The 15080-nt window shown below is 35.5% G+C and overlaps 1 protein-coding gene and 1 pseudogene across 4 annotated transcripts in view; one reads left to right on the forward strand and one right to left on the reverse strand.

Annotated features, from left to right (window-relative positions):
* Positions 1 to 15080, forward strand: part of EPB41L5 (erythrocyte membrane protein band 4.1 like 5) — a 235550-nt gene that overhangs the window by 91086 nt on the left and 129384 nt on the right. For all 4 annotated transcript variants that reach the window (XM_077153578.1, XM_077153576.1, XM_077153577.1 and 1 more), the window contains exons 12-16: positions 7836 to 8005; positions 9088 to 9194; positions 11047 to 11065; positions 13388 to 13430; positions 13866 to 13981. In XM_077153578.1, coding sequence (XP_077009693.1) covers positions 7836 to 8005; positions 9088 to 9194; positions 11047 to 11065; positions 13388 to 13430; positions 13866 to 13981 — 455 coding nt within the window. The remainder of the gene's footprint in view (positions 1 to 7835; positions 8006 to 9087; positions 9195 to 11046; positions 11066 to 13387; positions 13431 to 13865; positions 13982 to 15080) is intronic.
* Positions 593 to 1178, reverse strand: LOC143676247 (charged multivesicular body protein 1B1-like; annotated as a pseudogene).

The following is a 15080-nucleotide window of genomic DNA, read 5'->3' on the forward strand; positions in this document are numbered from 1 at the left end:
TTATGCAAAACAAGTTAGAACAAAATAGTCCATTGTAGTCTTACTTTGATGGCAAAAAAAGAAGAGCAAAAAACAAAGAAATATATGGAAATAGCACTGTTAATTAAATATGTTGAATGAGATGTTGATAGCTGTGTAATCAAACTAAGTAGTTACTCTTTCCTCTTTAATTTTTATGTATCAATTACAGGTATTATCAGATACACTAAATTAAAAAACAAAACAAAAAACCCTTTGATTTGTTGAATTCCACACAGAAAATTGAGTACACGAGAACTAGAGTTCCAATGACATTTTTTAGAAAGCTTTATAGCACCAAATTAACTAGTTTTGTGAAAGGCAGCTATAAAAATACACATCATCACAAGTTATACAGAACTGTATAAAATTCAGTTAACAGTGGAGAAAGCTTGGCATTTCTTAATGTATCTGGTGAGCACTCTAAACCCAAAGATAGAAACATCTTAAATAGAGAGCATTTCAGCATTCACGTTTGTTCAATTCCTAGTGTATTATGTCTCCATATTATATAGAGGGCAGGGGTAGTTCTATGAATACCTGAAAGTGGCTGTGGCCAGGAACCCTTCTGTCATCACACTTGATCCCACAGGCTGGCCAGTCTCTGGGAAAGCTCATCCTGCTTGGCCGAGGCCACACTCATGCCCGCTGAGCCAGTCTGCCCCTGCAGCAGTTCCATGTTGAGGTTGAGGCTGGCCTCTTCTGCCATCTCCTGGAGCAGTATATCCTCTTGGCCTTGGGGAGTGGTCAGTGTCGTTGTGTTGCTCATCATGTCTTCTATCTGCTGTGTCTGCATGTCGAGTGCCTCAAACTGGCACTCAGATTTGTCCATCAGGCCTGAGATCTACTCCAGGTTCATGGTCTCCAATGTCACATTCATCGACTTGACCACCAGCAGTGGACTTGGTCACCTTGCCCAGCATCACCACTGTCTGCGCTCTGGTGTCCACCTGTGCACTCATTCTCAGGAAAGTCACTGCCTGGTTCTTCTGTCAGATGGCATTTTCCTCATGTATCCTTGCCACTTCCATGTTGCTTTCTCTGAATGGTGTTTTAATCTTGGCCTTTTCAGCCTTTTCCTCCTTGTCGTATTTCTTGGCATTCCTCAGCACTTTGGCTGCAAAGTTCAGGTTGAATAGGTGTTTCTCCATGTTGGACATGGTTGATTGGCTCCTGGGTGGAGCCTTTATTTTCTCTTAAGCATGTATTCCTTATCAGGGGTAGAGAATGGGAGATAAAAGGATTCCCAGTATTGATTTGGTAGGTGCCATTTTAAATTTGTAGTTTGCTTATGTTTTAATAATTTATGGAATTGTCTTTCCCTTTTGGTGAAAGTATGAATAGTCTTAAGCTTTTGTTTTTCGTTGTCAACATATCATGTATTGCTATTTTTTTAGGTTTTCAATCAGATATATTTTATTTAATCCAATGTATACAAAATGTTTCCTCTGTAATCAATATAAAAAGTAGTGAAAATTTTGTATTTTTTCTTTAAGTCTTCGGAAATCTGCTATTTTACATAGCATATCTTAATTCAAACTAGCCACATTTCAAGTTCTCAGGGGGTGTATATGGCAAGTGACTACCCTTTTGGTTATCACAGACCTGACGGAGTCAAGATCATTACACGTTATAACAGTGGTGGTAGTAAAGGGTCAGTGTGATTTTCCCTATTTTACAAAGGGCAAATAATTAGGCATAGAAAAGAGCAAATAATTAGGCATACAGTGAGTGGCTTTAGCATGTAGGATTGGATAATCCTAGAGGATAATTGGACAAATGCATTTTAAAGGGAAACTAAAAAGCAGAAACATGGGAAATTTCGGGTAGCAAATTTGACCAAATTTCCTGGTCATTTTCCTAGTGTATCTTCTTTTTTATTTATTTTTTTATATTTTTACTGAGAAATCTTTACATATATTGAGTCCATCCATGGTATACAGTCAGTAACTCACACTGTCATTACATAGTTGTGTATTCATCACAGTGGTCATTTTTAGAACATTTGCATCATTCTAGAAAAAGAAATAAAAAGAAAAAAGTCATACATCCATACTCCTTACCCCTCCTCTCATTGACCACTAATATTTCAAGCCACCCAATTTTTTTTACCCCTTATCCCCCCCATTATTTAATTTATTTTTTCACTTGTCTGTCCATATCCTGGATAAAAGAAGTGAAAGACAGAAGGTTCTCACAATCATATGGTCATATTGTAAAAGCTGTATAGTTATACAGTTGTCTTCAAGAATCAAGGGCACTGGAACACAGTTCATCAGTTTCAGGTACTTCCATCTAGCCACCCCAATACTATTAACTTAAAAAGGATATCTATATAATGCATCAGGATAACCTCTTGACTCTGTTTCAGTCACTGAAACTTTATTTCATTTCTTTCTTCTCCCTTTTGGTCAATAAGGCTTCCTCAATCCCCTGATGCCAGGTTCTGGCCCATCCTGGGCGTTCTTTTCCCCATTGCCAGGGAGGTTTACATCCCTGGGTGTAATGTGAAATTTGATCTCTCTTCCTCATTTAGATTTAAAAAATCCCCTATCACAGTTTTAGTTTATAAAAGTGGCACCTGTGTGTTTTTTAAACCGAGAGCTTAAGCAAACCCTGAAAATAAACACCTTTTCCCCATTACTCCCAGGAATGAGCCTCCCTAGTGCTGGGCAGTTATCACCAGGTGATAATCAGCAGTGCATTGGGAGAAACACCTGGGTCTAAAGGGGGGTGGGGAATTAAATAGAGTTTCTATGATGAAAAGATTTCAAAAGAGTTGGAAGATCAGTCTGGAAGTATTTCTCATGCAGGTCTCAGCTGGATTTTTGCAGATCGCCATGGCTTCAAATGGATGTGCTCTCAGGGGTCCTGGGTATGTCTGGATGGCATGGATGAGCCACGTGGCTACATGAAATCAGTACCCCCTCTCAGAGAGCTCTATGTGGAAACACATGAAAAACTATTTCTCCAGTATACATGGTCATGATTCTTCTGCTTCATTTTGCTTGAACCTGTAGTTCAATTTGTTTGTTGGGTTTCTTTCTCAGAGAGTTGTGAAGTCCCCAGATTTAGCCTATACCATTTGAACCCTAAGGCCCAGTGAGTAGGCAGTCAGCTCCTGCTCTCCAGTTCTTCTGGCCTGCCTTGAAAAAGTAACAGAAATATAAGGATGGATCAGCCCTATCCTGAGGGCAAGGAGTATCTTCAGCTGTGGGGTAGGCAGAATAATTCCATTACTCTGCCCCATGATATCTCCCTCCTTGGCTTGGGGTGGCCGGGGTCCTCCTCCTGGGTTCTGGAGATAGAGGAGTGAGCAGAGATAAGGAGGGATTGTGGTCTGACTGCAGCAGATTTATGGTTACTGTAGTTGTTATCTAATTTAACTGAGTAATTTGTGACATTCCTATAAAAAGGAAAGAAAAAAATGTTTAATTGTAACAAATATCCCACACCAGTGCAAGTTGTAGTTGGTGGGGTGATGTATGGGGATCCTGTACGTCACACATGATTGTTCTTTAAACCCATAGCCTCTCTAATAAAGAAAAAAAAGTTTAAGAATGGCGCCGTTGAATTAACTGATATTTCTGCCTTGATTTTAATAACCTGCTATTATTTTATTTAAAACATTGAACATTTGAAAACATGAAAAGTTGCTTCTTCTATCCCAGCCACCCAGTTTCCTTCTGTACAGTTTATCAGTGCTACTTATTTCAACAATTTTAAGACATTTTTTAACTTTGTCATCTCTGAAAAAGTTGGGATACAGTTCACAATAGATTGCATTGTTGACCAGTTGGTAGTTGTAATGTAGTTATCGTGGCTTGTACATATCTGAACTTGTCATAGAAAGTTTAGGTGAATTATAGGTTTCGTTAGTACTACATGTGTTGTTTGCTATTTACAGTGGCTTTAAAAAGTTAGTACTACAATTCAACAATGAAATAAAAGTTATTCTGAATATAAAAAAAACATTCAAATAGAACTATTTGATGTAAATTTGTCATTACTAAAATAAATATCCAATGTTAGAAGCATGACCTCAAATTGATGTTTTCTTGGAAAGCAGTACCTTTTTTGCTCCTCAAAGTAGCTGTCCTTGCCTACTCCCACCCCAATGCACTGAATTAGAAAGGAGCATTTCCAAAGTTCCCCAAGGTTTGTATGTATAATTGAGAAGTACTGTTTAGCAGGTATTAAGAAAAAAGATTCTCAAAAGTAAACAGTGATAGATTTTAAAATGTTAAGTTTTGGGCGGGCCGCGGTGGCTCAGCGGGCAAAGTGCTTGCCTGCTATGCCGGAGGACCTCGGTTCGATTCCCGGCCCCAGCCCATGTAACAAAAACGGAGAAACAGAATACAATAAAACAAGAAAATGTCTAAAGATGTTTCCCTTTCTTCCTTCCTTCCTTCCTTCTATCCTTCCTTCCTTCTCTCTGTCTTTAAAAAAAAAAAAAAAAAAAAAAAAAAAAAAAAAAAAAATGTTAAGTTTTACTATTGAGATACATGTAAACAATTGCTAATCTCACAGTTTGCAAGAATATTTTAGAAATAATAATGGAAAAATTTTAAAAGAAATCTTTTGATGGCACAAGAAAACTTGCTGTTGAACTTGATCTTAACTTTATATAAATGGAACCGGACAGCATGCACTATTTCATGTCTGATTTCTTTAGTTCAGCCATAGTATTTGTAAACTTCACCCATGTTGTGGTGAATCGTTGTAGTTGGTTCATTCTTACTGTTATATAGTTTCCCATTTTATGAGTAGATGAAAATTAGTTATGTATTTCATTGTTGATGGACATTTGAGTTTTGAGTTTCCAACTATTAAGAATAGTGTTGCTGTAACCACTAGGGTATGTGTTCAACTCTTGTGGATATTGCCAAACTGTTTTCCAAGGAAACTGGGCAAGTTTATGCTGTCACCAGCAATGTTACAAGACTTCTGTTTGTTCTTTTTTAGCTATGATTAGATATTTTCTTTTTTCATTTTAGCCATTAGTGGGTAGTGGAATCATATTATAGTTTTAATTTGTATCTCCCTGATTACTACTCCAGTTTTGTACCTGTTTATGTTTTTAATGGGCTGTATGAATATTCATTTTTAAGAAGTGTCTGTTCAAGTCTTGATACTCTGTTCAAATTTTTCCATTCTTTTCCCGATAGTTTCTGTTTCTTTTTGGAATTCAGATGTTCCATCCTCCAAATCACTAATTCTATCTTCTTCTCTTTAAATCTATCATTGTAGGTATCCATTGTTTTTTCCATCTTTTCTACTTTATCCTTCACTTTCATAAGTTCTGTGATTTGTTTTTTCAGTTTTTCTATTTCTTCTTTTTGTTCAGCCCATGTCTTCTTCATGTCCTCCCTCAGTTTATCGATTTCGTTTTTGAAGAGATTTTCCATTTCTGTTCGTATATTCAGCATTAGTTGTCTCAGCTCCTGTATCTCATTTGAACTATTGGTTTGTTCCTTTGACTGGGCCATATTTTCAATTATTTGAGCGTGATCCGTTATCTTCTGCTGGCGTCTGGGCATTTAGTCAGATTTCCCTGGGTGCTGGACCCAACAATTTGGAAGATTTTTCTGTGAAATCTCTGGGATCTGTTTATCCTGCCCAGTAGGTGGCGCTCGTGGCACACGTTTGTCTGCGGGTCCCACCAGTAAAAGGTGCTGTGGGTCCTTTAACTTTGGAAAACTCTTGCCGTTGGGGAGGTTCGCCAGCCAAAGCGGCTTGGAAGAGTGCCAGCAGGCCCAGGGTCCGAACGCAGGGAGGGTCGCCAGCCGCCGCAGCCCAGGAGAGCGCCCGTCCGAATTTCCTAGTCGGCCCGGGGTGCCAAGCATGGCGGGAGGGCGCCAGCCGCCGCGGCCCGCCCGGGAGAGTGCACCGTTCCCGGGGAGTCACGTGTTTGGAAGGGGCCGCCCCCGTCACCGTTCTCCGCGGCCTGGGGATTTCCGATCCAATTCTCTCAGTTGGTCCGGGGGGCTGCGCGTGGTGTGGGCGCCAGCCGCCGCGGCTTGAGGGGACCGCCTGTCCAGTTCTCCCAGCCGGCCCTGGAAGCGGGAAGGGAGGAACTCCGGCCGCTTGCCTCCCCGCCCGGTGAAGCCCACGCCCCTCAGCGATCTCACCGGAGCGGGTTCTCTCAGCCAGTCAGCCATTCCAGGATGGGGTATGCTGTCTTTTTGATCTCTGTCGTGGCTCTGGGAGGTGTTCTGTATCGTTTCTACCCCTAGTAGCTGTTCTGGAGGAGGAACTAAGATCCGCGCGTCTTACTAAGCCGCCATCTTCGGAAGTCCTCTGTTCAAGTCTTTTGTCCATTTTTCTTTTGGGCAGTCTGCCTTTTCTAATTGAAGAAGTTCTTTATATAGTCTACATGTCAGTTCTTTGTCATATATATTTGTTGTAAATATCTTCAGCTCCTTGAATTGCCTTTGATTCTCTTAATGGAGTCTTTGATTAATGGGAACTTTTAATTTTAATGTAGAAGAATTTATAATTTTATAATGTTAGTTCTTTGCTTTTTCTGTCATATTTAAGCACCTTTGCTTATACCAAGGGCATGAAGAAACCATGTGTAGAGGTAAAAATATTTTAGCTACAAAATAAATCATAAAATATTTCAAACTTCTGAAAGTACAAAATAATTGTAAAACTTCTGTTTTACTCATAATTTAGATTTCACATTTTTTGGCATTATTACTTCACGTGTCTTTTAGAAATGCATACGTATATACACACATACATACAGTTATACATATGTGTATGTATTTTTATTTAATTGCAAGTATAGCTAAAGGCCAATCCTCCAACTACCCAATTTCTCTGTTTAACTGACTACCATTCTTGGAGATACCCTTTTCCAAATATAATTCATAACACCTAGTAGAGTTTTATAAAATTTTATATACATAACATATATATACTTGTAGGTTGCTTGTTTTGCCTGAGTACGTGTAGTCATACAGATGTTGTTCACCCATTTCAACCTACATATATGGTGTCTTGTAATAGAAATAAACAGTAGCTCATTCATTCATTCGTTCATCTGACTCTTATTCATTTACATTTTAATAGTTTTAAAATACACCATTATTTAAATGTCACCATTTCTCTTTTTTGATATTTAGTTTTTTATATCAATTTGTACTAGGGGTAAAAAAGACTATGAAGAAACTCTCGATGTGTAAAGTTTGCTGTTTAGGATTATCTTCTCTAGAGAGACAGTATATCTTGTAAGTATAGGCTCTGGAGCTAAACTGGCTAGGTTCAAATTCTCATTTCCTCTCTTACTAGTGTTCTGACTATGGACAAGTTGCCTAAACTCTTTGAGCCTCAATTTTCTTATCTGTGAAATGAGGCTGTGACTGTATCTCTCTTTGGAGTAATTCGTGTGAAATCCTTAGAAAAGTGCCTTTGAACATGGTAACTTTTCAAGTTAGATTTCTGGGAGTGTGGTTAATGTGACAAAGTGTTAACATTTTTAAGACTAATGATATATATGGCCAAATCTTATATAATTATATAGCAATCTCAAGGAATGGCAAAAGAAACCTTATTTTATGTCTCTGAGAAATGAGAACACGTAAATAAAGGAAAAACTCAGGACTAATTTTATGGCAGAGAAAATGGACTTCTTGGTTTCAAGTCTGCATTTTTTATGGAGGTAGCTATAAAGAATGTCTGAACTTTAGAGAGCAAACTGGATGCTTTATTATTTGGTCTTGGTATTACTGTAGTTTTATTTGTAGCTCATTAGTTGGGGTTGGGATGTGTGACCTAACAGTTATTTTCTTTACATTGTTTTCTTTCTTTAGGGCAAAGAACAGGAGCATACCTTTGTCTTTAGACTGGAACACCCAAAGGCCTGCAAACACTTATGGAAATGTGCTGTGGAGCATCATGCATTCTTCCGCCTCCGGGGCCCTGTCCAAAAGAGTTCTCATCGATCAGGATTTATTCGACTAGGATCACGATTTAGATACAGGTTAATTTTTAACAGCTGCTTGCTGTGTGTTTCATTCTCTCATAGAGGCCAAAATTTTGACCAACCTCTTATTTTATGGATATAGAAATTAAGGCATGGAGAAATAAGGTGCTTTCTTCCACTGGCCAAAATAAAAAAGTAAAAGTTTAGTATTCTATTATTGGTCGCCATCTCCTGAGTAAAAATAAGGATGAAATGGATTTTATATCTCTTGTCATTTTTATGTATTAACTCTAAATTTTAAAGTCGACACAGTAAAGAGTTTTATAGATTTTTCTGTCCAACAACTGGGAAATTAGTCTGGATAACGTCTGTGTGGCCCTTCATAAATTTGAAGTTACATTATTCTTACAGGCTCCTAATTTATTCATTGGGAGTGAGAAAGATTTTGCTTTACTGGAGAGTTTTCAGCATGCTATGGGAATCAGTTAATATGATTTACAAATTGTTTTGTTAATTCTTTTTTTAATTAATAAAAAAATAAAAAAAGATTCCAAAAAAAAAAAATATATGATTTACAGAAGGAATGGATAATATCAATAATGTGTCAAGTCAATTGTGTGGAATTCATGCCAGAGAGCTTCTTTCTGATCTACTTATATTAAAGACAGGGAGGTATTTCCTTTAACAGAATTAAAAGGGAAAAAAAGGGAGAGAGGGGCAATAGTTTTAAAATATATTTTTTGAAAATTATTCTTAAAAAGAAGCATCACAATTTGAAAATATAAATGAAAAATCTTGTTTTAATTACATATATTGAGGTGGGGAGTGTGAATGAGATGAGAGGGGAGTTCCATAAAAGCACAAATATCCCTTAATCGTTTAATATGTTCTTAGATGATGTACATGCTTAAGAAAAAAACAATATAATTTGTGTGGCATATTTCACACAAGCCTAAAGAGTAAATGAATGATAGTGGTAAAGAGAGACATCAGTGCTATTATTACTGGTTCCTTCAGGGTGAAGTTCAGGCTGGTATTTTTAACGCGAACCTGAATATAGACTTCCTCTTATTTATGTGTATCTGCTTACTGTAGGCCTCAAATCTTTTATCCCTCTTAATATACCTTATTTATTTTAGTGGGAAAACTGAGTATCAGACCACAAAAACCAATAAAGCAAGAAGATCAACTTCCTTTGAAAGAAGACCCAGCAAACGATATTCCCGAAGAACTCTGCAAATGAAAGGTAAAGTGCAACCTTGCTTTATGGACCTGCTTTGTAAGATGCAGCGGGGGTAATTGTATCGTTAGCTGAGATTAAATGTTATACTAATGCCAGTTCAGACACAAATCTGATACTTGTTCAGTTTTTATTTGTGCTTACTGTTTTAGTTGCTTGATAAAGCAAATTTTCCCTCCTTTTTTAACTTATAGGTCTCATTCTAAATAAAATCTCTTAAATCCTCTTAGGAATTTTCAAAAACACTGCCCTTTTAAGTAGAAATTATTTTTACTTAAGTAGATTTTAAGTATAAATTGTTTTGTGTTGTTAAAATATTATTACAATTTTTCTTTTGAATGTAGGTTTTAATCTAATAGTCAGAATATATCATACATAGGCAAGTCCCAATTCATAAATGTTACTTTAATTTTGTAAGAAAAAATTAAATTTATTTGTTTATTTTGACAAATAAATTGAAAGTTGTGTTTGGTTTTGAATTTGAGTATGTATTAAAATATAAATTGAATTTTAAGAATACCCGTATCAGGGTTTATTCCCATATATACAAAAATAATCACCGTGTCCTGATGTTTGGCAGTCTTGATTTTTTTTAAAAGAAAGCTGATTTGTATTCATACTCTTCAGCTTTGTGTATATCCCTGTGGTCCTTTTGCTTTCAGTGTTTAGCACATAGTCCTTTATTGTTATATATTAAATATTATGTAGCTATAAATAGTCATTTCAATTTATGGTGGTTTAAAACTCTAAGTTATCTCTTTTTTCCACAGACTCACTCATATCACTCAAGAAGACTTGCAGATGATTCTTTTTAAAGGAAAAGATGTCTGTTTACTATATTGTTTTATTTAAAAAATGACATTGTTGGGTGGTGCGATGGTTGCTTGGTGGCAGAATTCTTTTTTTTTTTTTAATTTATTTATTAATTAAAAAACAACAAGAAACAAAATAAAACAACATACATAATCAGTAATTCACAATATCATCACCTAGTTGCATATTCATCATTTCTTAGAACATTTGTATTAATTCAGAAAAAGAAACAAAAAGACAATAGAAAAAGAAATAAAAGAAACACAGGAAAGAAAAAAAAAGATTATACCTATCGTACCCCTTACCCCTTGCCTTCATTGATCATTAGCATTTCAAACTAAATTTATTTTAACATTTGTTCCCTCTATTATTTATTTTTATTACATATGTTCTACTGGTCTGTTGACAAGGTAGATAAAAGGAGCATCAGACACAAGGTTTTCACAATCACACAGTCACGTTGTTACAGCTGTATCATTATTCAATCATCCTCAAGAAACATTACTGGAACACAGCTCTACATTTTCAGGCAGTTCCCTCCAGCCTCTCCATTACATCTTGAATAACAAGATGATATCTACTTGATGCATAAGAATAACCACCAGGATAACCTCGACTCTGTTTGGAATCTCTCAGCTATTGACACTTTGTCTCATTTACCTCTTCCCCCTTTTGGTGGAGAAGGTTTTCTCAACCCCTTGATGCTAAATCTGAGCTCATGCTAGGGTTTTTCTCAATCCCTTGATACTGAGTCTCCACTCATTCCAAGATCTCTGTCCCACGTTGGTGGCAGAATTCTTGCTTGTGGTGTCAGAGACCTGGGTTTTTGCCTGCTCATGAAAAAAGAAAGCCTTTGTCATTTTTTTACTGTAGTTGTATGACACCCACTCTACGCCCCCAAAACTTTTGTGAAATTAGTATTTTTGACTCTGTGGTTGGGAAACATGGCTTATTATTCAAGTTCTGATTTTGGTGGATTGTGAAGCAATTTACCATGTAAAGTGAGATTAATGAGAATTTTTTTTTCTTTCATCGGCAAATACAGCAAAACCTGAAGAACTCAGGTATGTAATGTCTTGCCATGTAGGAATTGATTTAGACTGATGTAAAATTCATGTGGTTGCTGTCATTAGCAAATATTCAAATATTAGCATTAGCACATAGCAAATATGCAACAGATATTTGTTGAAGATCTTTCAACGTGTCAAGTTGTTCCTAAGCATTGGGAATATAGCAGTGAACAAATAAACACATGAGATAAAATTGAAATGAAGAAAAATAAAGCAGTTTTAAGAAGTAAAGAGTCGGGTATGGATAGGCATACTGATCATATTGAGAATAACATATATTTTTTATTGGCAGGTGACTGAGGACATAAAGATGAATAAATTACTGTTGTTGTACAGAAGGAACTCAAAGAACAAAGACTGATTTTAAATAAGCAATTAATTGTATTCCTCTGAAAAGTACCATTTGGTCATCATGTATGATCCTTTTGAATGATATATGGCTGGATTTGGTTTCCTGATTTTTTTTTTATGGATTGTTGTATCTATATTTATAAGAGTTGTTGGTCTTTTGCCTAGTTTTCTTGTAGTAACTTTGTCTAGTTTTGGAATCTGGGTTCATAGAATTAGTGGAAAAGTGTTCCCTCTTTTTTTTTTTTTGAAGAATTTCTAAGGAATGATTAATTCTTCTTTAATGGTGAATTCTACCATACATGTAAAGCAATCTAAGCCTGGACTTTTATTCGTGTAAAGTTTTCTAATTCCTAATTCAGTCTCTATACTTGTTACAGTTCTATTCAAACTGTCTATTTCACCTTGAGTCACTTCAGCCATTTGTTTCTAGGTGTCCATTGTGTATACATTGCATAATTTGTTGGCATACAGATGTTCGTATAATTCACTTGTAATCTTTCTTATTTCTGCAAGATCTGTAGTAATGTTTCATCATTCCTGATTTTAGTAATTTATATCTTCTCTCCTTTTTTTTTCTTTTGTTTCCTTAGTCAGTCCTTATAAAGATTGTCAGTTTTGTTGATCCTTTCAAAAAAAGAATCAGTTTTTGGTTTTGTGGATTTTCATTTTTTTTTTATTTCATTAATTTTCTCTTCAATTTGTACTATTTACTTCCTGCTACTTCCTTTAGGTTTAGTTTGCTCCTCTTTTTCCAGTGTTTTAAAGTAGAAAATTCGATGATTGTTTTGAGATTTTTATAACTTTCCCTGTAAGCTTTGGTATGTTGTATTTTCATAATTATTTATCCCAGAGTACTTTCTAATTCCCGTCTTGATTTATTCTTTGATCTGTTAGTTAATTAGGAATGTGTTGCTTAATTTCTACATAGTTGTATCTTAAAATTTCCTTGTTATTTTTTTTCTAATACAATTATACTAAATTCAACATCTGTGCTTCCTCATGAACATTTTTCTATTGACCTCTTTCCCCCCATGTATGCATTATACATTCTTGTTTCTTATGTTTTTGTTGAAAACTGGACATTTTTAATTGTATATTTAAAATAGAAAATCTAGAAATCAGATTTTCATTTCTCCCTAGTTTTGTTGTTGCTGGTTGTTTTTGCTGTTTGTTTAGTGGCTCTCCTGAGCTAGTTCTGTAAGGTCTGTATTGTTTGTCACAGATAGCTACTGAAGTCTCTTGTTTGCCCCAATTTATTGCTGCCTCAGGCAACTGTGATGTTCTTTTTTGACTAATGTCCCTAGGGAAAAGGTTCTTTTTACCTGGTGAGCTCTGAGTCATGTCTAATAAAAACAAAGCCTTACAAGTGGGGTCAAAAAATAACAGTTCTCTGAGAATTCCACTTTACAAGAACTCCAGCTCCATTTTGACTTCTCTGGGTGGTGGTTTCTATAGACTGTTGGCTTTTACTGTGTTTGCTAGCTGTTGGCTTTCAAGGCTATACAGAGTTTGGGAAAGGGAGATGGAAACAAGGCATGTTAAAAGCACCACAAATGTTGCTGTAATTATTAAAATTTAGCTGTTTTTTCCTTGAATAAATGCTCCTCAGAGAATGGGTATTTATGCTTGATGCCTTGAATTTAAGGAATTGTTTGTACTACTGTATTTATTTTACTATCTTTGATGGAAATTGTCCAATGAATAAACAAGATTAGTAGTGAAGTATATATCTAAAGCACAATTAAAATATAAGTATATTGAAGTATCAAATAAGCAGGCTTTAGTAAAGCAAGTGTTTGCTTATAAAAGCACATGTTTTCTAGGCATCTTTCATTCTTAGTTTTAGGTACCAACAATGTTATTTCTTCTTTATTTGAAAGAAAACAATGTCTTTCACAAGTATGTTTGTATAATCTTTCATTTTCATATATCTTTATTTAATGGATTTTTTTTTTCCTATTACAGGGTTCAAAATAGTGTTTCAAACCAGAGTAATGGCTCCCAACAGGTAAGACAATGTTAAATTTCTAGAACAGTGTAGTTAATTATGGCAAGCAGTGGTAGTATTGAAATTTTCATTCTAGATTAGTGGTGATAGTGTGTGCAAGTTTTGTGCATTTTCTTTTCACGAAAAGAAATGACTTTCTTTTCACAAAAAGAAAATGACTCAGAAATATCTAATTCCCTGTTATTTTATTCTTTAAGGTATTATAAATAGAACAGATGCTCTAGAACATTTCTGTTCTTATAAAATACTGGAAAATAAATGAAAATATTAATATGCAATTAAATTATTAACTGTCATGTATATAAAATTCTAGCTTTTGTTTACATTATCTTTGTTCATTATGTAGATAATATTCTGTTTTAGTATTTTCGCTGCTGATGACAAGATATTTTATTTAAGCAAAAATAGATGAATTTTAAAATTTTGTGTTCAAAGACTTGGAGTGTAAAATCTGCTCTGCCAGTGATCCCGTCTGTTCCCTCTGGTTCTGTGCTAGTGGAGATAGAGAATCTTCCAAGGAGCCCTGGAACAGACCAGCACGACAGGAAATGGTTTGTTTAACCCCTTAAACCAAAATAAAATATTGTTGCTTCATTGTATTCCAAATTTTTAACCATAATCAGAGTAATTTAAAAATGATTGAATGCAACTTATTCATATTTGTGAGCTGAAAAGAAACGTGTTATTGAATAGTCATATAAGAATTGAAAAGTGAGGGGTATGGATAAAGAGGGGTGTGCAGTTGTCTAAATGAAGGACATCAGACAAGTTGTCCTTTGTCTAGCATGATCTGGGAGTGGTGTCTGGTTCTTTGTTGAAAATGACTTTCTTGCTAGTTAGTAGACCTTTTCCCAGATCCATAAGGGAAATATGTCCATTACATGTTATTCTTTCAACATGATACTACTACTTTGGTTGAGGTTTCTTTAATAAAGACTAAAGGTAAAGCCAAAGGGAAGCATAATATGAGATTGAGAGATAAAACTCTGATGACAGAGAAATTATTTCATTTACTTAAATTTCCAGGGTCATTTTTTTAGATTAATAATAAGTACACAAATATGAATAGTTTGTGCCTTATTGAGGTTAATCATTCCTAAATAAATGTTTGTGCCTTGGGGTGTTCCGTGGGAATTACATGATTCATGTTGGGTGCATCACCTGTTTAAATTTTTATCTATTTATGAACAGAACCTTGATATTTCATAGGATTTTTCTCTTTTTTCTCTTGCTCTTAGTTTAGTCCCTGAAATATAACGAGTTTCTGTGGTGATCTCAAGGTTATGGTCAGCTTTCTGTGCAACCAGTTCTTCCTTCATGTGGTGGTGGGTCAACAGTGATTGGGTGATTATTTTTGGTCTTTGCTATGTAATTTTTTTCACTGTTATTTTGGTTTAACAAACTGCAAGGTGCTTTGGTCTTGATGGGCAACTCATTGTTGGACATATTTCGACTTCTGTTCCAAATCACTTAAGATTAGTCTTTAAGTTCAGGTTGGTTTACCCCACCCATTCCCATCTCCCTTTTTTTTATTCATTCTACTTGGGAGTGTGGCAGGATATATGGTGAGGAGGCTTCTGAGTGCCAAATTATAGCCTTTATTTTTTTAAGCTATTTAAAAGATTTTCATCAATTTCTTAAAGGAAAACA

Source organism: Tamandua tetradactyla, chromosome 3 (genome assembly GCF_023851605.1).
Source record: "Tamandua tetradactyla isolate mTamTet1 chromosome 3, mTamTet1.pri, whole genome shotgun sequence".
Taxonomy (NCBI): Eukaryota; Metazoa; Chordata; class Mammalia; order Pilosa; family Myrmecophagidae; genus Tamandua; species Tamandua tetradactyla.